Source organism: Coccinella septempunctata, chromosome 6 (genome assembly GCF_907165205.1).
Source record: "Coccinella septempunctata chromosome 6, icCocSept1.1, whole genome shotgun sequence".
NCBI classification, from domain to species: domain Eukaryota; kingdom Metazoa; phylum Arthropoda; class Insecta; order Coleoptera; family Coccinellidae; genus Coccinella; species Coccinella septempunctata.
The window spans coordinates 34,239,668-34,263,893 of record NC_058194.1 but is presented as its reverse complement, the minus strand read 5'-3'; the positions used below and the strand labels follow the sequence as shown (position 1 = coordinate 34,263,893).

General features: G+C 44.6%; 1 protein-coding gene across 2 annotated transcripts in view; it reads right to left on the bottom strand.

The window, feature by feature from the left end:
- Positions 1–24,226, bottom strand: part of LOC123315171 (acid sphingomyelinase-like phosphodiesterase 3b) — a 127,310-nt gene that overhangs the window by 2,228 nt on the left and 100,856 nt on the right. For both annotated transcript variants that reach the window (XM_044900766.1, XM_044900767.1), the window contains 2 exons: positions 18,516–18,714; positions 15,414–15,526 (listed from right to left, as the gene is read on the bottom strand). In XM_044900766.1, the coding sequence (XP_044756701.1) occupies positions 15,414–15,526; positions 18,516–18,714 (312 nt within the window). The remainder of the gene's footprint in view (positions 1–15,413; positions 15,527–18,515; positions 18,715–24,226) is intronic.

Sequence of the window (24,226 nt, the reverse complement as noted above, 5' to 3'; positions counted from 1 at the left end):
TTGAAAAGCGTGGGTTGAAAAGCATGGGTTGAAAAGCGTGGGTTGAAAAGCATGGGTTGAAAAGCGAGGGTTGAAAGCATGGGTTGAAAAGCGTGGGTTGAAAAGCATGGGTTGAAAAGCGTGGGTTGAAAAGCATGGGTTGAGAAGCGTGGGTTGAAAAGCATGGGTTGAAAAGCGTGGGTTGAAAAGCATGGGTTGAAAAGCGAGGGTTGAAAGCATGGGTTGAAAAGCGTGGGTTGAAAAGCATGGGTTGAAAAGCGTGGGTTGAAAAGCATGGGTTGAAAAGCGAGGGTTGAAAGCATGGGTTGAAAAGCGTGGGTTGAAAAGCATGGGTTGAAAAGCATGGGTTGAAAAGCATGGGTTGAAAAGCGTGGGTTGAAAAGCATGGATTGAAAAGCGTGGGTTGAAAAGCATGGGTTGAAAAACGTGGGTTGAAAAGCATGGGTTGAAAAGCGTGGGTTGAAAAGCATGGGTTGAAAAGCGTGTTGAAAAGCATGGGTTGAAAAGCGAGGGTTGAAAGCATGGGTTGAAAAGCGTGGGTTGAAAAGCATGGGTTGAAAAGCGTGTTGAAAAGCATGGGTTGAAAAACGTGGGTTGAAAAGCATGGGTTGAAAAGCGTGGGTTGAAAAGCATGGGTTGAAAAGCGTGTTGAAAAGCATGGGTTGAAAAGCGAGGGTTGAAAGCATGGGTTGAAAAACGTGGGTTGAAAAGCATGGGTTGAAAAGCGTGGGTTGAAAAGCATGGGTTGAAAAGCGTGTTGAAAAGCATGGGTTGAAAAGCGAGGGTTGAAAGCATGGGTTGAAAAACGTGGGTTGAAAAGCATGGGTTGAAAAGCGTGGGTTGAAAAGCATGGGTTGAAAAGCGTGTTGAAAAGCATGGGTTGAAAAACGTGGGTTGAAAAGCATTGTTTGAAAAGCGTGGGTTGAAAAGCATGGGTTGAAAAGCGTGTTGAAAAGCATGGGTTGAAAAGCGTGGGTTGAAAAGCATGGGTTGAAAAGCGTGGGTTGAAAAGCATGGGTTGAGAAGCGTGGGTTGAAAAGCATGGGTTGAAAAGCGTGGGTTGAAAAGCATGGGTTGAAAAGCGAGGGTTGAAAGCATGGGTTGAAAAGCGTGGGTTGAAAAGCATGGGTTGAAAAGCGTGGGTTGAAAAGCATGGGTTGAAAAGCGAGGGTTGAAAGCATGGGTTGAAAAGCGTGGGTTGAAAAGCATGGGTTGAAAAGCGTGGGTTGAAAAGCATGGGTTGAGAAGCGTGGGTTGAAAAGCATGGGTTGAAAAGCGTGTTGAAAAGCATGGGTTGAAAAACGTGGGTTGAAAAGCATGGGTTGAAAAGCGTGGGTTGAAAAGCATGGGTTGAAAAGCGTGTTGAAAAGCATGGGTTGAAAAACGTGGGTTGAAAAGCATGGGTTGAAAAGCGTGGGTTGAAAAGCATGGGTTGAAAAGCGTGTTGAAAAGCATGGGTTGAAAAGCGAGGGTTGAAAGCATGGGTTGAAAAACGTGGGTTGAAAAGCATGGGTTGAAAAGCGTGGGTTGAAAAGCATGGGTTGAAAAGCGTGTTGAAAAGCATGGGTTGAAAAGCGAGGGTTGAAAGCATGGGTTGAAAAACGTGGGTTGAAAAGCATGGGTTGAAAAGCGTGGGTTGAAAAGCATGGGTTGAAAAGCGTGTTGAAAAGCATGGGTTGAAAAACGTGGGTTGAAAAGCATGGGTTGAAAAGCGTGGGTTGAAAAGCATGGGTTGAAAAGCGTGTTGAAAAGCATGGGTTGAAAAGCGTGGGTTGAAAAGCATGGGTTGAAAAGCGTGGGTTGAAAAGCATGGGTTGAGAAGCGTGGGTTGAAAAGCATGGGTTGAAAAGCGTGGGTTGAAAAGCATGGGTTGAAAAGCGAGGGTTGAAAGCATGGGTTGAAAAGCGTGGGTTGAAAAGCATGGGTTGAAAAGCGTGGGTTGAAAAGCATGGGTTGAAAAGCGAGGGTTGAAAGCATGGGTTGAAAAGCGTGGGTTGAAAAGCATGGGTTGAAAAGCGTGGGTTGAAAAGCATGGGTTGAGAAGCGTGGGTTGAAAAGCATGGGTTGAAAAGCGTGGGTTGAAAAGCATGGGTTGAAAAGCGAGGGTTGAAAGCATGGGTTGAAAAGCGTGGGTTGAAAAGCATGGGTTGAAAAGCGTGGGTTGAAAAGCATGGGTTGAAAAGCGAGGGTTGAAAGCATGGGTTGAAAAGCGTGGGTTGAAAAGCATGGGTTGAAAAGCATGGGTTGAAAAGCATGGGTTGAAAAGCGTGGGTTGAAAAGCATGGATTGAAAAGCGTGGGTTGAAAAGCATGGGTTGAAAAACGTGGGTTGAAAAGCATGGGTTGAAAAGCGTGGGTTGAAAAGCATGGGTTGAAAAGCGTGTTGAAAAGCATGGGTTGAAAAGCGAGGGTTGAAAGCATGGGTTGAAAAGCGTGGGTTGAAAAGCATGGGTTGAAAAGCGTGGGTTGAAAAGCATGGATTGAAAAACGTGGGTTGAAAAGCGTGTGTTGAAAAGCATGGGTTGAAAAGCATGGGTTGAAAAGCATGGGTTGAAAAGCGTGTGTTGAAAGAATGGGTTGAAAAGCATGGGTTGAATACATGGGTTGAAAAGCATGGGTTGAAAAGTATGGGTTGAAAAACGTGGGTTGGAGAGCGTGGGTTGAAAAGCATGGGTTGAAAAGCATGGGTTGAAAAGCGTGGGTTGAAAAGCATGGGTTGCAAAGCGTGGGTTGAAAAGCATGGGTTGAAAAGCGTGGGTTGAAAAGCATGGGTTGAAAAGCATGGGTTGAAAAGCATGGGTTGAAAAGCGTGGGTTGAAAGCATGGGTTGAAAAGCGTGGGTTGAAAAGCATGGGTTGAAAAGCGTGCGTTGAAAAGCATGGGTTGAAAAGCGTGTGTTGAAAAGCATGGGTTGAAGAGCGTGTGTTGAAAGCATGGGTTGAAAAGCGTGGGTTGAAAAGCGTGGGTTGAAAGCATGGGTTGAAAAGCGTGGGTTGAAAAGCGTGGGTTGAAAAGCATGGGTTGAAAAGCGTGGGTTGAAAAGCATGGGTTGAGAAGCGTGGGTTGAGAAGCGTGGGTTGAAGGCATGGGTTGAAAAGCGTGGGTTGAAAAGCATGGGTTGAAAAGCATGGGTTGAAAAGCATGGGTTGAAAAGCGTGGGTTGAAAAGCATGGGTTGAAAAGCGTGTTGAAAAGCATGGGTTGAAAAGCGAGGGTTGAAAGCATGGGTTGAAAAGCGTGGGTTGAAAAGCATGGGTTGAAAAGCGTGGGTTGAAAAGCATGGGTTGAAAAACGTGGGTTGAAAAGCATGGGTTGAAAACATGGGTTGAAAAGCGTGGGTTGAAAAGCATGGGTTGAAAAGCGAGGGTTGAAAGCATGGGTTGAAAAGAGTGGGTTGAAAAGCATGGGTTGAAAAGCATGGGTTGAAAAGCGAGGGTTGAAATCATGGGTTGAAAAGCGTGGGTTGAAAAGCATGGTTTGAAAAGCATGGGTTGAAAAGCATGGGTTGAAAAGCGTGGGTTGAAAAGCATGGATTGAAAAGCATGGGTTGAAAAGCATGGGTTGAAAAACGTGGGTTGAAAAGCATGGGTTGAAAAGCGTGGGTTGAAAGGCATGGGTTGAAAAGCGTGTTGAAAAGCATGGGTTGAAAAGCGAGGGTTGAAAGCATGGGTTGAAAAGAGTGGGTTGAAAAGCATGGGTTGAAAAGCGTGGGTTGATAAGCATGGGTTGAAAACGTGGGTTGAAAAGCATGGATTGAAAAGCGTGGGTTGAAAAGCATGGGTTGAAAAGCGTGTTGAAAAGCATGGGTTGAAAACATGGGTTGAAAAGCATGGATTGAAAAGCATGGGTTGAAAAGCATGGGTTGAAAAGCGTGGGTTGAAAAGCATGGGTTGAAAAGCATGGGTTGAAAAGCGTGGGTTGAAAGCAAGGTTTGAAAAGCATGGGTTGAAAAACGTGGGTTGAAGAGCGTGGTTTAAGAGCATGGGTTGAAAAGCGTGGGTTGAAAAGCATGGGTTGAAAGGCGTCGGTTGAAAAGAATGGGTTGAAAAGCATGGGTTGAAAAACGTGGGTTGGAGAGCGTGGGTTGAAAAGCATGGGTTGAAAAGCATGGGTTGAAAACATGGGTTGAAAAGCATGGATTGAAAAGCATGGGTTGAAAAGCATGGGTTGAAAAGCGTGTGTTGAAAAGCATGGGTTGAAAAGCATGGGTTGAAAAGCGTAAGTTGAAAAGCATGGGTTGAAAAGCGTGGGTTGAAAAGCATGGGTTGAAAAGCATGGGTTGAAAAGCGTGGGTTAAAAGCAAGGTTTGAAAAGCATGGGTTGAAAAACGTGGGTAGAAGAGCGTGGTTTAAGAGCATGGGTTGAAAAGCGTGGGTTGAAAAGCATGGGTTGAAAGGCGTCGGTTGAAAAGAATGGGTTGAAAAGCATGGGTTGAAAAGCGTGGGTTGAAAGCATGGGTTGAGAAGCGTGGGTTGAAAAGCATGGGTTGAAAAGCGTGGGTTGAAAAGCATGGGTTGAAAAGCGAGGGTTGAAAGCATGGGTTGAAAAGCGTGGGTTGAAAAGCATGGGTTGAAAAGCGTGGGTTGAAAGGCATGGGTTGAAAAGCGTGTTGAAAAGCATGGGTTGAAAAGCGAGGGTTGAAAGCATGGGTTGAAAAGAGTGGGTTGAAAAGCATGGGTTGAAAAGCGTGGGTTGATAAGCATGGGTTGAAAACGTGGGTTGAAAAGCATGGATTGAAAAGCGTGGGTTGAAAAGCATGGGTTGAAAAGCGTGTTGAAAAGCATGGGTTGAAAACATGGGTTGAAAAGCATGGATTGAAAAGCATGGGTTGAAAAGCATGGGTTGAAAAGCATGGATTGAAAAGCATGGATTGAAAAGCATGGGTTGAAAAGCATGGGTTGAAAAGCGTGTGTTGAAAAGCATGGGTTGAAAAGCATGGGTTGAAAAGCGTAAGTTGAAAAGCATGGGTTGAAAAGCGTGGGTTGAAAAGCATGGGTTGAAAAGCATGGGTTGAAAAGCGTGGGTTAAAAGCAAGGTTTGAAAAGCATGGGTTGAAAAACGTGGGTTGAAGAGCGTGGTTTAAGAGCATGGGTTGAAAAGCGTGGGTTGAAAAGCATGGGTTGAAAGGCGTCGGTTGAAAAGAATGGGTTGAAAAGCATGGGTTGAAAAGCGTGGGTTGAAAGCATGGGTTGAGAAGCGTGGGTTGAAAAGCATGGGTTGAAAAACGTGCGTTGAAAAGCATGGGTTGAAAAGCGTGTGTTGAAAAGCATGGGTTGAAGAGCGTGTGTTGAAAGCATGGGTTGAAAAACGTGGGTTGGAGAGCGTGGGTTGAGAAGCGTGGGTTGAAAAGCATGGGTTGAAAAGCGTGGGTTGAAAAGCATGGGTTGAAAAGCATGGGTTGAGAAGCGTGGGTTGAAGGCATGGGTTGAAAAGCGTGGGTTGAAAAGCATGGGTTGAAAAGCGTGGGTTGAAAAGCATGGGTTGAAAAGCGAGTGTTGAAGAGCATGGGTTGAAAAGCGTGTGTTGAAAAGCGAGGGTTGAAAGCACGGGTTGAAAAGCGTGGGTTGAAAAGCATGGGTTGAAAAGCGTGGGTTGAAAAGCATGGGTTGAAAAACGTGGGTTGAAAAGCATGGGTTGAAAACATGGGTTGAAAAGCGTGGGTTGAAAAGCATGGGTTGAAAAGCGAGGGTTGAAAGCATGGGTTGAAAAGCGTGGGTTGAAAAGCATGGGTTGAAAAGCGTGTGTTGAAAAGCATGGGTTGAAAAACGTGGGTTGAAGAGCGTGGGTTGAGAGCATGGGTTGAAAAGCATGGGTTGAAAAACGTGCGTTGAAAAGCATGGGTTGAAAAGCGTGTGTTGAAAAGCATGGGTTGAAGAGCGTGTGTTGAAAGCATGGGTTGAAAAACGTGGGTTGGAGAGCGTGGGTTGAAAAGCGTGGGTTGAAAAGCATGGGTTGAAAAGCATGGGTTGAAAAGCATGGGTTGAAAAGCGTGTGTTGAAAAGCATGGGTTGAAAAGCATGGGTTGAATACATGGGTTGAAAAGCATGGGTTGAAAAGTATGGGTTGAAAAACGTGGGTTGGAGAGCGTGGGTTGAAAAGCATGGGTTGAAAAGCATGGGTTGAAAAGCATGGGTTGAAAAGCGTGGGTTGAAAAGCATGGGTTGAAAAGCGTGGGTTGAAAAGCATGGGTTGGAAAGCATGGGTTGAAAAGCATGGGTTGAAAAGCGTGGGTTGAAAGCATGGGTTGAAAAGCGTGGGTTGAAAAGCATGGGTTGAAAAGCGTGCGTTGAAAAGCATGGGTTGAAAAGCGTGTGTTGAAAAGCATGGGTTGAAAAGCGTGTGTTGAAAGCATGGGTTGAAAAGCGTGGGTTGAAAAGCGTGGTTTGAAAAGCATGGGTTGGAAAGCGTGGGTTGAAAAGCATGGGTTGAAAAGCATGGGTTGAGAAGCGTGGGTTGAAGGCATGGGTTGAAAAGCGTGGGTTAAAAGCATGGGTTGAAAAGCGTGGGTTGAAAAGCATGGGTTGAAAAGCGTGGGTTGAAAAGCATGGGTTGAAAAGCGTGTGTTGATAAGCATGGGTTGAAAAACGTGGGTTGAAGAGCGTGGGTTGAGAGCATGGGTTGAAAAGCGTGGGTTGAAAAGCATGGGTTGAAAAGAGTGGGTTGAAAAGCATGGGTTGAAAAGCGTGGGTTGAAAGCATGGTTTGAAAAGCGTGTGTTGAAAAGCGTGTGTTGAAAAGCATATGTTGAAAAGCCTGGGTTGAAAAGCGTGGGTTGAAAAGCGTGGGTTGAAAGCATGGGTTGAAAAGCATGGGTTGAAAAAGCATGGGTTGAAAAGCGTGGGTTGAAAAGCATGGGTTGAAAAACGTGGTTTGAAGAGCGTGGGTTGAGAGCATGGGTTGAAAAGCGTGGATTGAAAGCATGGTTTGAAAAGCGTGCTTTCAACCCACGCTTTTCAACCCACGCTTTTCAACCCATGCTTTTCAACCCACGCCTTTCAACCCACGTTTTTCAACCCATGCTTTCAACCCACGCTTTTCAACCCACGCATTTCAACCCATGCTTTTCAACCCATGCTTTTCAACCCACGCTTTTCAACCCATGCTTTTCACCCACGCTTTTCAACCCACGCTTTTCAACCCACGCTTTTCAACCCATGCTTTTCAACCCACGCCTTTCAACCCACGTTTTTCAACCCATGCTTTCAACCCACGCTTTTCAACCCACGCATTTCAACCCATGCTTTTCAACCCATGCTTTTCAACCCACGCTTTTCAACCCATGCTTTTCACCCACGCTTTTCAACCCACGCTTTTCAACTCATGCTCTCAACCCACTCTCTCAACCCACGCTCTTCAACCCACGTATTTCAACCCATGCTTTTCAACCCACGCTTTTCAACCTACGCCTTTCAACCCACGTTTTTCAACCCATGCTCTCAACCCACTCTCTCAACCCACGCTCTTCAACCCACGTTTTTCAACCCATGCTTTTCAACCCACGCCTTTCAACCCACGTTTTTCAACCCATGCTTTCAACCCACGCTTTTCAACCCACGCATTTCAACCCATGCTTTTCAACCCATGCTTTCAACCCACGCTTTTCAACCCACGCATTTCAACCCATGCTTTTCAACCCATGCTTTTCAACCCACGCTTTTCAACCCATGCTTTTCACCCACGCTTTTCAACCCACGCTTTTCAACCCATGCTCTCAACCCACTCTCTCAACCCACGCTCTTCAACCCACGTATTTCAACCCATGCTTTTCAACCCATGCTTTTCAACCCACGCTTTTCAACCCATGCTTTTCACCCACGCTTTTCAACCCACGCTTTTCAACCCACGTTTTTCAACCCATGCTCTCAACCCACTCTCTCAACCCACGCTCTTCAACCCACGTTTTTCAACCCATGCTTTCAACCCACGCTTTTCAAACCACGCATTTCAACCCATGCTTTTCAACCCATGCTTTTCAACCCACGCTTTTCAACCCATGCTTTTCAACCCATGCTCTTGACCCACTCTCTCAACCCACGCTCTTCAACCCACGTATTTCAACCCATGCTTTTCAACCCACGCCTTTCAACCCACGTTTTTCAACCCATGCTTTCAACCCACGCTTTTCAACCCACGCATTTCAACCCATGCTTTTCAACCCATGCTTTTCAACCCACGCTTTTCAACCCATGCTTTTCACCCACGCTTTTCAACCCACGCTTTTCAACCCACGCTTTTCAACCCACGCTTTTCAACCCACGCATTTCAACCCATGCTTTTCAACCCACGCCTTTCAACCCACGTTTTTCAACCCATGCTTTCAACCCACGCTTTTCAACCCACGCATTTCAACCCATGCTTTTCAACCCATGCTTTTCAACCCACGCTTTTCAACCCATGCTTTTCACCCACGCTTTTCAACCCACGCTTTTCAACCCACGCTTTTCAACCCACGCTTTTCAACCCACGCATTTCAACCCATGCTTTTCAACCCATGCTTTTCAACCCACGCTTTTCAACCCATGCTTTTCACCCACGCTTTTCAACCCACGCTTTTCAACCCATGCTCTCAACCCACTCTCTCAACCCACGCTCTTCAACCCACGTATTTCAACCCATGCTTTTCAACCCATGCTTTTCAACCCACGCTTTTCAACCCATGCTTTTCACCCACGCTTTTCAACCCACGCTTTTCAACCCACGTTTTTCAACCCATGCTCTCAACCCACTCTCTCAACCCACGCTCTTCAACCCACGTTTTTCAACCCATGCTTTCAACCCACGCTTTTCAAACCACGCATTTCAACCCATGCTTTTCAACCCATGCTTTTCAACCCACGCTTTTCAACCCATGCTTTTCAACCCATGCTCTTAACCCACTCTCTCAACCCACGCTCTTCAACCCACGTATTTCAACCCATGCTTTTCAACCCACGCCTTTCAACCCACGTTTTTCAACCCATGCTTTCAACCCACGCTTTTCAACCCACGCATTTCAACCCATGCTTTTCAACCCATGCTTTTCAACCCACGCTTTTCAACCCATGCTTTTCACCCACGCTTTTCAACCCACGCTTTTCAACCCACGCTTTTCAACCCACGCTTTTCAACCCACGTATTTCAACCCATGCTTTTCAACCCACGCCTTTCAACCCACGTTTTTCAACCCATGCTTTCAACCCACGCTTTTCAACCCACGCATTTCAACCCATGCTTTTCAACCCATGCTTTTCAACCCACGCTTTTCAACCCATGCTTTTCACCCACGCTTTTCAACCCACGCTTTTCAACCCACGCTTTTCAACCCACGCTTTTCAACCCACGCATTTCAACCCATGCTTTTCAACCCATGCTTTTCAACCCACGCTTTTCAACCCATGCTTTTTACCCACGCTTTTCAACCCACGCTTTTCAACCCATGCTCTCAACCCACTCTCTCAACCCACGTTTTTCAACCCATGCTTTCAACCCACGCTTTTCAACCCACGCATTTCAACCCATGCTTTCAACCCACGCTTTTCAACCCATGCTTTTCAACCCACGCTTTTCAACCCACGCTTTTCAACCCATGCTTTTCACCCACGCTTTTCAACCCACGCTTTTCAACCCAAGCTTTTCAACCCACGTTTTTCAACCCATGCTTCTCAACCCAAGCTTTTCAACCCATGCTTTTCAACCCACGCTTTTTGACCCACGCTTTTCAACCCACGCTTTTCAACCCACGCTTTTCAAATCAGGCTTTTCAACCCATGCTTTTCAAAACACGCTTTTCAACCCATGCCTTTCAACCCACGATTTTCAACCCATGCCTCTCAACCCACGCTTTTCAACCCACGTTTTTCAACCCATGCTTTTCAACCCACGATTTTCAACCCATGCTTTTCAACCCATGCTTTTCAACCCACGCTTTTCAACCCATGCTCTTCAACCCACGATTTTCAACCCTCGCGTTTCAACCCATGCTTTTCAAATCAGGCTTTTCAACCCATGCTTTTCAAAACACGCTTTTCAACCCATGCCTTTCAACCCATGCTTTTCAACCCACGTTTTTCAACCCATGCTTTTCAACCCACGATTTTCAACCCACGTTTTTCAACCCATGCTTTTCAACCCACGATTTTCAACCCATGCTTTTCAACCCATGCTTTTCAACCCACGCTTTTCAACCCATGCTCTTCAACCCACGATTTTCAACCCTCGCGTTTCAACCCATGCTTTTCAAATCAGGCTTTTCAACCCATGCTTTTCAAAACACGCTTTTCAACCCATGCCTTTCAACCCATGCTTTTCAACCCACGTTTTTCAACCCATGCTTTTCAACCCACGCTTTTCAACCCATGCTTTTCAACCCACGCTTTTCAACCCAAGCTTTTCAACCCACGTTTTTCAACCCATGATTTTCAACCCATGCTTTTCAACCCAAGCTTTTCAACCCACTTTTTCAACCCATGCTTTTCAACCCCCGCTTTTTGACCCATGCTTTTCAACCCATGCCTTTCAACTTACGATTTTCAACCCACACTTTTCAACCCACGCTTTTCAACCCATGCTTTTCAACCCACGCTTTTCAACCCATGCTATTCAACCCACACTTTTTAACCCACGCTTTTCAACCCATGTTTCAACCCATGCTTTTCAACCCATGCTTTTCAACCCATGCTTTTCAACCCACGCTCTTCCACCCATGCTTTTCAACCCACGATTTTCAACCCATGCTTTTCAGCCCACGCTTTTCAACTCATGCTTTCAACCCACGCTTTTCAACCCACGATTTCTATCCGCGCTTGTCTACCCGCGCTTTGAAACCCAAGATTTCTACCCGCGCTTACCTACCCGCGCTTTGAAACCCACGATTTCTACCCGCGCTTGCCTACCCGCGCTTTGAAACCCAAGATTTCTACCCGCGCTTACCTACCCGCGCTTTGAAACCCACGATTTCTACCCGCGCTTGCCTACCTGCGCTTTGAAACCCACGATTTCTACCCGCGCTTGCCTACCCGCGCTTTGAAACCCACGATTTCTACCCGCGCTTGCCTACCCGCGCTTTGAAACCCACGATTTCTACCCGCGCTTGCCTACCCGCACTTTGAAACCCACGATTTCTACCCGCGCTTATCTACCCGCGCTTTGAAACCCACGATTTCTACCCGCGCTTGCCTACCCGCGCTTTGAAACCCACGATTTCTACCCGCGCTTTGAAACCCACGATTTCTACCCGCGCTTACCTACCCGCGCTTTGAAACCCACGATTTCTACCCGCGCTTGCCTACCCGCGCTTTGAAACCCACGATTTCTACCCGCGCTTGCCTACCCGCGCTTTGAAACCCACGATTTCTACCCGCGCTTGCCTACCCGCGCTTGCCTACCCGCGCTTTGAAACCCACGATTTCTACCCGCGCTTGCCTACCCGCGCTTTGAAACCCACGATTTCTACCCGCGCTTGCCTACCCGCGCTTTGAAACCCACGATTTCTACCCGCGCTTGCCTACCCGCGCTTTGAAACCCACGATTTCTACCCGCGCTTGCCTACCCGCGCTTTGAATCCCACGATTTCTACCCGCGCTTGCCTACCCGCGCTTTGAAACCCACGATTTCTACCCGCGCTTGCCTACCCGCGCTTTGAAACCCACGATTTCTACCCGCGCTTGCCTACCCGCGCTTTGAAACCCACGATTTCTACCCGCGCTTGCCTACCCGCGCTTTGAAACCCACGATTTCTACCCGCGCTTGCCTACCCGCGCTTTGAAACCCACGATTTCTACCCGCGCTTGCCTACCCGCGCTTTGAAACCCACGATTTCTACCCGCGCTTGCCTACCCGCGCTTTGAAACCCACGATTTCTACCCGCGCTTGCCTACCCGCGCTTTGAAGCCCACGATTTCTACCCGCGCTTACCTACCCGCGCTTTGAAACCCACGATTTCTACCCGCGCTTACCTACCCGCGCTTTGAAACCCCACGATTTCTACACGCGCTTACCTACCCGCGCTTTGAAACCCACGATTTCTACCCGCGCTTTGAAACCCACGATTTCTACCCGCGCTTGCCTACCCGCGCTTTGAAACCCACGATTTCTACCCGCGCTTGCCTACCCGCGCTTTGAAACCCACGATTTCTACCCGCGCTTGCCTACCCGCGCTTTGAAACCCACGAATTCTACCCGCGCTTGCCTACCCGCGCTTTGAAACCCACGATTTCTACCCGCGCTTGCCTACCCGCGCTTTGAAACCCACGATTTCTACCCGCGCTTGCCTACCCGCGCTTTGAAACCCACGATTTCTACCCGCGCTTGCCTACCCGCGCTTTGAAACCCACGATTTCTACCCGCGCTTGCCTACCCGCGCTTTGAATCCCACGATTTCTACCCGCGCTTGCCTACCCGCGCTTTGAAACCCACGATTTCTACCCGCGCTTGCCTACCCGCGCTTGCCTACCCGCGCTTTGAAACCCACGATTTCTACCCGCGCTTGCCTACCCGCGCTTTGAATCCCACGATTTCTACCCGCGCTTGCCTACCCGCGCTTTGAAACCCACGATTTCTACCCGCGCTTGCCTACCCGCGCTTTGAAACCCACGATTTCTACCCGCGCTTGCCTACCCGCGCTTTGAAACCCACGATTTCTACCCGCGCTTGCCTACCCGCGCTTTGAAACCCACGATTTCTACCCGCGCTTGCCTACCCGCGCTTTGAATCCCACGATTTCTACCCGCGCTTGCCTACCCGCGCTTTGAATCCCACGATTTCTACCCGCGCTTGCCTACCCGCGCTTTGAAACCCACGATTTCTACCCGCGCTTGCCTACCCGCGCTTTGAATCCCACGATTTCTACCCGCGCTTGCCTACCCGCGCTTTGAAACCCACGATTTCTACCCGCGCTTGCCTACCCGCGCTTTGAATCCCACGATTTCTACCCGCGCTTGCCTACCCGCGCTTTGAAACCCACGATTTCTACCCGCGCTTGCCTACCCGCGCTTTGAAACACACGATTTCTACCCGCGCTTGCCTACCCGCGCTTTGAAACCCACGATTTCTACCCGCGCTTGCCTACCCGCGCTTTGAATCCCACGATTTCTACCCGCGCTTGCCTACCCGCGCTTTGAAACCCACGATTTCTACCCGCGCTTGCCTACCCGCGCTTTGAAACCCACGATTTCTACCCGCGCTTGCCTACCCGCGCTTTGAATCCCACGATTTCTACCCGCGCTTGCCTACCCGCGCTTTGAAACCCACGATTTCTACCCGCGCTTGCCTACCCGCGCTACTCTTGAGTAGGGATAATGATCGTCGAAGGCCTTAGCGATATCTTATGATCAAGAATAACGAAGGCGGCCGCTAAAACATAGTCGGCACGAACGAGACCAAAACGTCTCGCGGGATGCCCCGGACGGCGTCGCGACGCAGCAAGAAATCCGAGCACGTACGTCGATTTCCGCGAATTTTCCAAATTCCTTAATAGAACATCTCTCGCACGAGCCGCCAACTAGACCCTCAGTCCCGGAGCAACCGAAAGCAATCAATTCCGGAGGTGATTGGATTTTCCGGTGTCCTGTCGAATCTGCCCCAGTCCAGAGAGAGAAACAGAGAGAGGGGGAGCAGAAACGTCGGCCCCATCGTGAAAAATCCTGGCGGACCGGCCTTCCGTAATGGCTTTCGCGGTTTTCCCTGATTAAAGCGCTGGAAAGGCGGGAATAATTCATCACGTCCTGCAGGATCGGCCTTGTCTGATGCAAATTGCAACAAGTCACTTGTTGGCGGTCGGTTCACCTCGGTAAAAGTGTCGGGCCGACAGCCGCCACTTAAAAAGCGATAAATTATGCGTCCTCCTGTATATATACGGGGACGAGGGTGGATACTATCGCTTCGGATCTACGGAAAAACGGTCGTATTTTTCATCTGGAAATGTTCGCTCTCGTCGATACAGTTGTGGACGGCCATGATTTGAATGCTCTCTCATTCCAATGCTGAATGAAGAATATTGAATGACAATTCAAAATTACTTCAACTCAAGAAGAAAAGGAACAGAGAAACAAAGAAAATTTGGAAATCTTTCTGGAAATTTTTCGATAGTCACCTTTCGAGTGGATTATCTCTCAATAAAAATAACCGTAGATGGAAATGTGATACATATTCTGAAAGAGCGACTATTCTAGTTATGAATCTGAAAATTTTATGGAGCTCGATGCAGCCGTTCGGTCTTGACGATTATTTAAGTGATTCCATCTTTTTGGAAATTTTTCGATAGTCACCTTTCGAGTGGATTATCTCTCAATAAAAATAACGGTAGATGGAAATGTATTACATATTCTCAAAGAGCAACTATTCCAGTTAAAAATCTGAAAATTTTGGCTTCGGACCACTAGTTGGGAACCACTGGTGTATAGTGATTTTGGCTTCATCCTTATCATACCTATATTTTCCGGGTTCTGAGCAAGGGAATTGAGCCAAAATCAAGACTCTTGAAGGGTTGCATTCACCATTCCGAACCTTGTCGTTCGGAAAAAGACGATGTCGTCCACCTAAGGATTTATTCATACCCTTTCGATATCCCCCAAACGGTCGAAGAACACTTGGACGTATCCGGATTTTCGACCGAAAATTTCAGCCCCCCCGCTCGCCCGCCATTACTAATTCATCGGAAAAAGACTTTTGCAATATTCAACCGTTGTCTGTCGAGAACTTCGTAGTTCCCTTGTACGCCCTCCCCGAAAATGGAGGAGCGTTCCGAGTATCGCAACGAATTCTATTACATTGTACGGTCTGAATAATAGAAACGATTCCTGGGGATCTTCTTGGCGCACTCAGCCCGATCCGGCGTTGGAGTTTGTCGTGCAATTTTTAGCTTGATTTCCGATAAACTTTCAGCCCTTTGCATTCTCGGGAATTAACGGAGAGAGCGACGAGATGGGGCAGAGCACTTTCTTTCCGCTTTTCACGGCAATCGGGGCTGGTTATCAATTCATGGGACATTTTCTTCGGGAGACGATTAAATCTGATTTTGGTGTCCTCGAGAGAAGGTGCCAAAAAGGTTATGACGACATAGAATGCGACAATATCATCGGAAATACGCCGAGTTGCAAAATGGCGAAAGCGCCAATACTACGCAAGTAGTGCAATTAGAGTTAGAACGTTTATTTCGAAAGAATTGAGCAAAATATTAACGGAATTTCTTCAAGAGAAAACTGGAACATATTTCAAACATTCGATAACGAATATTATTCGAATTTTTATCGGATATTGGACGGAATAACGAAGAAAATCTGTTGCGTCTTGTTTGATTGATACTTTATTGCTAGTATTTTATTCAAATTTCGTTATATGACGTTTTCAAATATTTTTATAAAAACCGATTCATTTCATGTGATTGCTGGTTTGATAATCATTTTCTAAGATGATGCTAATAGTGCACAAAATTGACTTACTTGTCCTGTGTTCTGATTGTACTTGTATAATCGTATTCCTGGGTTGTTTGGTCCATCAGTTAATCTTCTGGGCGTCAACGCTGGTGCCAACATTGCCCACGAAGTTGGATGGCCTGAAAAATTTCAATACAAATGAACGATTTTTCGGACATTCTGGAAATTGATGAAATAAGATCAAAATTGTATCGGATAGCTCGATCAGTTTTGTATGAATTTATTATCATTGAGTTCAGTTAAAGCAGTGATAAAAAACATCTTTCATTCGAAGAAATTCTCAGTTTTATGGTTTATATGGATATTTTTTATAATACTTCAAGAAATCTAAACATAATAGATGAAAAGTGTGAAACTAAACGATAATAATCGAGATTTATTGATTGCACAGTATATAGGGAGTATTTATTGATATTTGCATCACAAATATGATTAAAATCGTCACGTTTGTTCGATGAACAACTATTTACATTTCTGAATGTTATCGATTTCGAAGAGCCATGTGAAAAAATCGAAGGATTCTTTTCGGAAATGGGTAACACTATACAGCATTCAGGAATCTCAATAAATCTAGGGTGAAATGTTTCTCGCTGTTCTCTGCATTTCGTACAGTAAACGACAAGACTTCAAAACGAGAAACGACGATGGTACATCGGCCGTCATCTGCCCCCCAGACTTTCCAACTTTTCTCTAATTTCCCACCACCACCAGCCTCCGAAAACAATCGTGATCCTTCACAGTCAAATTACAGAGCCCACTCTTCCCCAGAGACCGAATTTAACTTCGCAACTTCGGTCGTCTGGCTCAGCTCGCGCCATCTATAACTGTCCCCATTTATTTATGAATATGTTACAGCTCATAAATAAATCAAAAGATAGGAAACGACGACGCGTCTAGTGCCGTCACGACGCCCCCTAATGAGCTACACTTCCGGGCGCGCGCGATGCCGAAATTAATCAAGTTTTCTATTAATCTTCATGAAGTGAAACGCGAAGAAAACTTTCCGGAATTCAATAGCGACAAGATTAATTGAAATTCTCATTGCGAGACGTGGATTGTTATAGTTTTAAGCCGACTGTGTCGTCGAGAATTGGACGGATTCATACTCGGAGCGAAACGAGGAATCGTTTGATCCTGGGCGATTACCGGGACTACGATATGCATAGAATGGTGCACATGAATTTTAGGGCTTACCGTCATGGCGGTTCACAGCCAATGCGAACGTACAAGTGTAAATTTTCTTCTTTCGTGGAGTTACACCATACAGATATTATTTATGCATAATCTCCTTATCGTTCGTTGATAAGGATGAATTATGTCATGGAGCATTCAACAATGATTATATCTTTTTATAACATAAACATATCTATCAAGAGATTCGTATTAAGGTTGCAAAATGGTGGAAGCACTCCTAGTCTCTATAGGAAAGTTGCAAAATGGCGAAGGAGCCGGTGTTTTCATATTCAACGAAAACACTTCTCTTTTTTCCTCGAATAAGTATATTTGGGATATCCTCTAGCTAGCTGGTTGTTTCAGTCACCTCCTCGTTTGATTAAAAACAAGGAGATCGTATCAGGACGCCGATTACAGCAGCCGCGATGCCCGCAAAACCGGTCGGTCGATTTTTTTCATTCAAATCCTCTCCCGCTGATAAATCGTGGGGATTCGGGACTGGCATCTAATTTGGGAGAAGGATCGCAGTCGGTTTCCGCTGAGATTTTTCAATCGCCGAATTAACTCGGTCCCTTATTGGGAAGTTGCGGATTGAAAAATGCCCGGGTTTGGCGCCCTGCAACCGCCGCATAAATTTTCCCGCGATTTTCCGATTCGGTCGAATTAACGGGGGCGGCGGCGGCGGCGGTTTTGTTTACGAGCTGCGCGGGCGAATTAGTAGGGATTATCTATGCTGAGAGAAGAATCGCGGGGAACACGTGTCGTGATGAGTTATGGTTCGGATGGTACATGATCGACTTGACCCAAAACGCCCAAAAGATCTGCTCGGATTTACCGGAAATCTATCAACCTGTCAGCATAATATCGGAAAAACATCTCTTCTAAGTTGATACTTAAGTCTATAATTGAATTAACATATGTTAGACTATGCAACTTAGAAATATGATAGCTCTGATTGAGAATATGTATACTAAATCAAGCTTTCCAATCTTGTATTCACATAAAATTATTTCAGGGGATACCTCGAAGTTCCCACCACTTGAAGTTAAATCAAATCTAGTCCCAGATATTCATTGCTCTGTACTTAATGGAGATTTTCACCCTTAACACCTACTTGTTGTCTTAGGCTTGCAGTACTTTCCATTTTTTTTAAAGTACAAGTTTTTTGCAGTTCAACCATTCACTAAACTTCAACATACCAGAATTTATTGATCTCTAGAGATATATTATTTCATTTTTGTCACCATACAACCAATCTGAGATTCCAAATTAGCATTTTGGGTGTTGGTCTACTCCTACAGCGTTATATCCACCCAATAATTGCCGATTTTTTTTCGTACCACGCCTCGTTTCCGGCTTCTTTCAACGTAAACAGAGGAAACCCAAACTCTTTAACGGGAATTACCGGCATACATTACCGATTTCCTCTGGAGATAAATGACGAATTTAAAAGTTCCGCGTTTTATTAAAGCGTCGCCATTTCCATAGAAGTCCCATTAAACGGGCGCGAGATAAATTATTTTTAATTACTGGAAGGTGACTGAGAGTAATCCAGATATTTAAATTTTAATGCTTCCGAACGTCCGTTGCGCAAAAAGATATCAAGTTGACGCCCGCACTCATCTGTAGGTACTTTATTCGAAAATTTCAGCTGCATAATTTTCGGACGATATGGAATGTATCCCTTGAAGACATAAAGATATTTTGATGCTGTGTGATTACTGACAAGACTCTAGGGATAGTGGGATACAATGTAAAAAGTTTGTTAAAGTATTCATTCATTGTTGAAGGACGATAGTCTTATCACTAATTTTGCCCTTATTTCTGATAACATTTAAAGAACTCTTGATATTTCAACAGAAATTTCCTGAATTTGGCTGTAAACTATAAAGAAAATACTTTCTGATAGTAGATTGCAAACAAATCTGAACTCACCTCTTTCGTTGTAGATCACTCTGAAGGTATCTGAATGTAAGTGTCCAAAAAATTGTCCCACAATCAGTTCGGAGTACTTTCGAATCAACTCTAGGTATTTCTTGTTGTTAAAATCGGTAAAAGCTTGAGAATGAGTACCAGGGAGAGCTGTTCTCTGTCTTTCGTCGCAACCTGGTGCCATGTGACCAACCAAGTAGGCCTGAAAGAAAACGAACAACACCAATTAGTCCATTCGAAAAAGATCCGAATCGATTATAGACACATCTCAGTGAAAAACGCAATAATATCAAACTGGATCCCTTTGAGGCCGACAGCAGCCTGTATTTAACTCCAAATTAATAGATACAGAAGAGTGTAAACATCAAGTCGTACATACCAAACCGATCAGTCGTTTTTTGCGCAAAACTTTATCCGTTTCATCTCATCCGGTCTTTTTGCATCAAAACAAATTTCACTTGTACAAAACACGCCATCTTTCGCGAGATAGACGTCTCGAATGCATTCGGATATGCCAAAGCACCGCGCACAAAAGGACTGTGGTACAAAGAGACTGTTATCGGAGAAAATATCAGGGAAAATTCCAAGAAAATCCAGCGCATAAGGAGTTACTTGTTCCATCTCGAAATGGCAGGTCTCTCTACCAGAGCTTAGGACAGCCATTCGAATCACAAAGCATTGTCATATTCGTATACGTGAGCTGTAAATCTTTGCTGACGACGCCATCAAACATGTACTGTAAAGTGTACTTCTGTCTAACTTCTTATGTAAGACAAGTTCTTCGTGAACGAATAGAGCGATTTCTTCACCGAATCCAGGATTTCTGGGAATGGTGAATTTTACAATTGCCACCTTTTATGTTGATTGTCCACAATGAACCTTTGAAGACAATGCTGAATTATTTTTTCGTGTAATTCATCGTTGATATAGTTTCCACGAATGGCTCCAAAACTATCGATAAAGAGGTATATGAACCCACGAACAATTAATAGGACAAAACGAATATCTTATATGCCGTGGAAACCCCATAACAGTTTCGCCAACTTCTAGGCGAGAAAGTCTCGAATCCACATCAATAAAAGCTCTAATGAAAACTCTTAATTGGACCTGACTGAGAATGGATGTAGAGTTGCGAACATTCCACCTGTATTAGTCTGAAATGGAAACAATGCGATGCATGGGGACTGGGATAGCTTTAAAACGGAACAAATTCTTCTCGAATTTCCCTGCTACGGGACCAGAACGACTTTGACGTTGGCTGCAATGCGAGAAATAACAGAAAGCATCCCTCGCATAGTTTCGATGTACTCTATATGGGAGTCAAGATACGGCCCCTTCTAATGAATGTCTGAATTTAGCCGGTTCCTAGAACTGTTTATTGTGAAACTAATTTAAATTGCTGAAATCTGAACACATTCTCCGAGGCAATTACAAAACGGATTCGCATATTAAATTTTACTATTTTTATACAAGAATATATGCTTTTTGATTTTCGAAAACCTTGAGCAATATTTCAAACCCTATACAACTAAAATCCCCCTAAAGATAATCAATGACAGCGCTTTTTTACGTATACCACTCGACTTACTTTATCGAGAGACGACCATAACAATACGATACGTGCGAAACTTCGGATTTTCCTCCGTTTTCCACCCGGAGTGGAAAATCATGGAGGGATTACATTTGGACAACGTTCGGAAGGCCAGTGTAGAGGGGATACGGGGGTTCTGGAGACCACTAGACGCCCTTAATGAGGGCACTCGAGCTGAACCGAAATGATGAAACTTCATAGACAGGAGGCGGTCTAATAGCCTCCGGTGTGTGCCAAACACCAGGAGAGGTTTCTAGTGGCTGAAATTCGTTTCGTTCGTTTTATAGTTGAGTATATCAAGTGTGTGCTGGTCTAGGGGCCGCTGGAGAGGCCTTTAAAGGTCAGAAACACCTGACGGGAATGAGAAAACGAGACATGAGCTTTATCGATAAGTTTTGCTTCGAGAATTAAATCGAAAGAAACATTTATAACACTTTACTGTTAAACGTAGGTGAGGAAATTCGTAAAACCACCGAAGAATGAATACATTCCACACGCCAGTCTGTAAACCACCAACTGTGAATAGGAAAACTCGATGGAAGGTCACCGTCAGGAAAAAAAACAAGAATTATCGTGACCTAGGTCGTTCGTTCGTTTTGATCGCTAAAGGGGGTCGTTTGGGGGTGTTGTGCCATAGTTATAATTATTGTATTCAAGCCAACTGGAGGAGTATATACAATTTCCCCGTTTTCATAGAAATCAACAGCGTTTCATCCGATCGATATGGAATGAAATCAAGGTTTATGTTGCAATAATGATTTGACTCACCGACGTCGTATATTGGAGTTTTGACGAGGTATTCATGGATCAATACCAACAGAATAATTCTTTCAGATTCTCACAAAAAAGAGACATCACAAGAGATAAGTCTAGTGAGTATCTATAGTTCCTAAGAATAGAACAATTCTTTTAATTAGTTCGAATAATACGAATCTAGATTGATGAAAATCAGTATAATTCAGTTAGCTTTGGTACTTTTATTACAATATTGTTGCTAACAAACAAATATCATTAATTTTTCTTATACGAAATTTGATGCTAACCACCAATAAACGAATGTTAACATAAAAGTTTTTTTGCCATCAAATTCTAAATGAAATTAGACAAACCAGCGACCAAAAATTGTATCCTAAACTCTACACTATCAAGAGACATAGGCCAAAATACTTTAAATTTGTGCTAACCACACTTTCCCCTCAAAAAGAAAATCGACCACCGCTTGAACATTCGAAAAATCGTTCAGATTCTGTTTCGCCAGTTTTTTCATCAGTGTGATCCGGAGGGCTGAAAATCTTGTAGCCCTGGTATCTTTGACGTCGCAGGAATAACAATATTTTTCAATTAAGTGTTGCCTCGGAAACTTTGAAATTAATTTAGGAGTTGTTTAGGATTCATGAAATATTCAAAGATGGCTTCCAGGGATAATTCAGTTCATATCTTGTTTCTTTCGAGCAGGGAAGGAGGTTTCGCAGAGGAATCTCGCGAATTCGATAGCAAAAAAGCCACGGTTAGGTGAGGAACATTCAAGAATTCACTTCTTGATACTTGATCGTTCATCATCAACCCACCTGTATCTGTAATGAAAATACAGGTGATCTATATGAATTATTGTAACATCGCAGTTGGTTTTGAATGATCCTTTCTAAAGAGTTTGATGTTGAGAACACGTAACAAACATGAACAATTTCTCAATGTTTTCTTCGTTGAGTTAATTTTAGCTTTCGTTACTTCTGGTGCTGGTGAAATATATCCCTTTAAAATATTCAACAGTATGACCTAAAATTCCAAGTTAAATCTAATAAATAACAAGTTTTCGGTAGACTTCGAAGGTTGGCCGTAAAAATCGATACTTCCAAATTACATCAGCTAACCTTAAGTGCAGCCTTGTTAACCACATAAATCAAGTTATAAGTTATTGGACCAGACATGCCAGTGTCCCCGAAGGAAAACATTTGTCCTTGTTTTCTGATAAGCACCAGCCTCGCCAAAATTGCACATTTCCTGATATCGTGTTGAGAAACGCTCCTTCAACTGGGGATTTCTACCCCGTGCCGTTCTATTTATATATAGATATATCGAATTACAACTGTGTACGTGTAGGACGAGTTCTACTTCATGAAGAGATACACGATACCGAAGTTCGTGAGTGATGTGGAGGAAGTCTTTTGTGCGGCTGATACGTCTTCGGAGACAGATATCGGATTTTTGTAGACGGCGGCGTCGCGACGCCACGTAAAAAATATTTTTTGCTTCGTTCGTTGCGGGAGATTATATAATATGAGAAAGATGAAACTCGAATCGACATAGAGTGGATGGATCGAAAGGAAAACCTTTTTTCTGACTAGGAGAAAGGAGATACTCCCACGTTAGATAATTATTTTCCAACAAACCTTAAACCCAACCTCGTGTAAGCAATTCGAAGAATTCACAAATGCTCCACCTACTTTTACAGAACTCGAAGACTTAGGGGGGTAGAAAACCACGAAATTTTCGAAATTTTATGACCAATTGTAGGTTAGGTTAACCTGATGCCAACTACATCCCTATTATACTAATTTGACATGGCGATATCTCGAAGAAATTAGGCTGTTCAAGTATGGGCAATATTCGTGTCGTTTTTCAGCGGCTTTTTTCCAAAACCACCACCATAATGTTTCATTTTAACCGTTAACAGCCCTGCTGTACTGGCTGGTCAAGATCGTAAAACGTGAATAAAAACGGAACATGTCAAGAGCTCGGCTCTTATGAAAACGCTGACTGGCCGGTGTGAAGATACTTTGTTGGGTTTCGTGACGATAAGGATAAGCCCGGCCGGGGATCGATAATACAGAGTCAACTTTGAAGACGTGAGTGCTAACCCTATCTCCGTTCGTCCCGAACACTCAGACACCAAACTTTATGGAACGTTGAAAGCCGATTATGGATCTTTTAATATGCTGCACCTCGTTAACTACCTGTATTATTCGCGGAACGGTGTTTTAGCCCAAAGTTGGGCCATTCAGCTTATTTCCCTTAACTGAAAATCAACGTTTTTGCCGTATAAGGAACAAGGGAGAGTCGAAATTGTAACAAAATACAGGAACTCAAGTTGTCTTAAGTGAAAAACGGACAAATTCAACTGTCAGAGTTTCATATAGCTCGAAGAGAGAAGTTTTTGAGAGAAATTACAACAGAACAAACATAAGGTTGAATGTTCTGGTGGGTCCTTGTCAAATATGGATCTCACAGGGCAAAAACAGGAACAAGGGTCAAGGATTTCTTTGAAAGTCACAGGAAGTGAACAATCTCAGCCCTGGAAACCTATGGAAAATGAAAAAATTCTGAAAATCGAGATTTTTGACTTTTACCATAAATTCACAATCACAGAATACACACGCCTGTCTAAAAATTACAGATTACCATCAGTTTTTCGAAAGCATAAACATAGAGTCTCTATGTCTATGTTCAAAAGTGACGTTGGCACCGATCATGCATAGGGGTGGGTAGTATCGATTCGAGGTGGATCACTTGACCTACTAGTAACTAGTAACTACTACTGATCGAATAGCATTGCGAGAGTGTCCTGGAGGTTGGAAAGGGTTATACTGTCTTTCGAAAAACCACCCTCTACTCCTTAAATATTCTACCAACGAAAAATATTCGGACATCGATAAACTGTTGAAAGGGTATATAATTTTTTCGTCTGTGATCGACGCTGCGTTGCCGTTCAACCCTATAAATCCCGATATCGGTCGTATTTCATCGGTCACAATGCACGGCGTCAGAAAGGACGTCTCGTCCGCGTTGACGTAGCGTAGATATCGGCATATTTCATGACACATGTTCAATTAACGGGAAAAACGGACAGAGAGGCCGTTCCCGGACGTATTTTCGCGTTTTTTTTTTCGCGCGCCACCCCTCCCGCCATAGGGGTCATTAAAATTAGATTTACGACCCGGAGTATCGCATTATTCGACGTAGACGCCGAGTGGCCATTTATAATATATCACGCGGACGTATTTTTCGTAGACCGAGAGAGTTCTCGCAACAGGGTTGCCACGAGTGGGAGGTAACGAAGATTGAGGGTGCAGATGATTCGATATACAGTCGACTCTCGTTAATTCAAACCTGCGATAATTCGAAC